General features: G+C 71.6%; 1 protein-coding gene across 1 annotated transcript; it reads right to left on the bottom strand.

Moving 5' to 3' along the window:
• Positions 1-16: 16 nt before the first annotated feature.
• Positions 17-766, bottom strand: AURANDRAFT_69185 (hypothetical protein; the record flags this gene model as incomplete). The annotated part of the gene is made up of 1 exon (XM_009044939.1): positions 17-766. One exon carries the CDS (start codon positions 764-766, stop codon positions 17-19), a length of 750 nt encoding a protein of 249 aa, XP_009043187.1.
• Positions 767-771: the final 5 nt, after the last annotated feature.

Raw genomic sequence — 771 nt, 5'->3', positions numbered from 1 at the left:
TCTGAGGATCCCCTTTCTACGCGCGCTGCTCCGTCGCGGGCCCGGGCTTGCGCGCGTAGACGATGAGCCACTGGTCCGGGTAGGAGACGACGTAGCCGAGGTGCCAGCCGCCGGCCTCGTACTCGACGTCGACGAAGCCGATGTCCTCGAGGTCCTCGACGACGCGGTCGAGGTCCGTGACGCGGACGTCGTGGTCGCTGTTCGTGCCGTTCGCGTCGAAGACGTTCGCGTCGTAGGGCGCGTGTCTGGCCGGGTCCAGCGGCGCCTCGTGCGGGGCGCGGTACACCATCTGGAGCGACACGAGGCCGCCGGGCCGCAGCGCCGCGAGGATGTCCTCGAGGATGCCCCGGCGCACGACGTAGACGCAGATGTGCTGCAGCGCGATCGTCGACATGACGAAGTCGTACTCGTCGACGGGCGCGGGGGCCCGGCCGTCGGTGGCCGCGAGCCCCGCGCCGGCCGACTGCCACGCATGGAACTTGGACCGGTCCCAGCCGTCGCGGCCGACGAAGGCGAGCGCGCCCTCGACGTGCCGCGCCACCAAATCGCAGCCGTCGACGCGGTCCCAGGCCGCGAGGCGCAGCAGGTTCGCCACGTTGCGGCCGCCGCCGCAGGCGACGTCGAGGGCGCGCTTCCCCCGCCAGACGCGCGGGTCCCGCACGACGGGCTTCAGGATCATGCCCCAGTACTCCGCGGCGTCGTTGTGGATGACGTGGTTCCCGGATACGAGCTCCTGCGCCGCGGGGTCGTAGAATTTGCGCTGCATGGCGA

The sequence above is a fragment of the Aureococcus anophagefferens genome (assembly GCF_000186865.1).
Source record: "Aureococcus anophagefferens unplaced genomic scaffold AURANscaffold_1086, whole genome shotgun sequence".
Taxonomy (NCBI): domain Eukaryota; class Pelagophyceae; order Pelagomonadales; family Pelagomonadaceae; genus Aureococcus; species Aureococcus anophagefferens.
The sequence above is the reverse complement of the archived record's forward strand: the minus strand, read 5'-3'. Positions and strand labels throughout refer to the sequence as shown.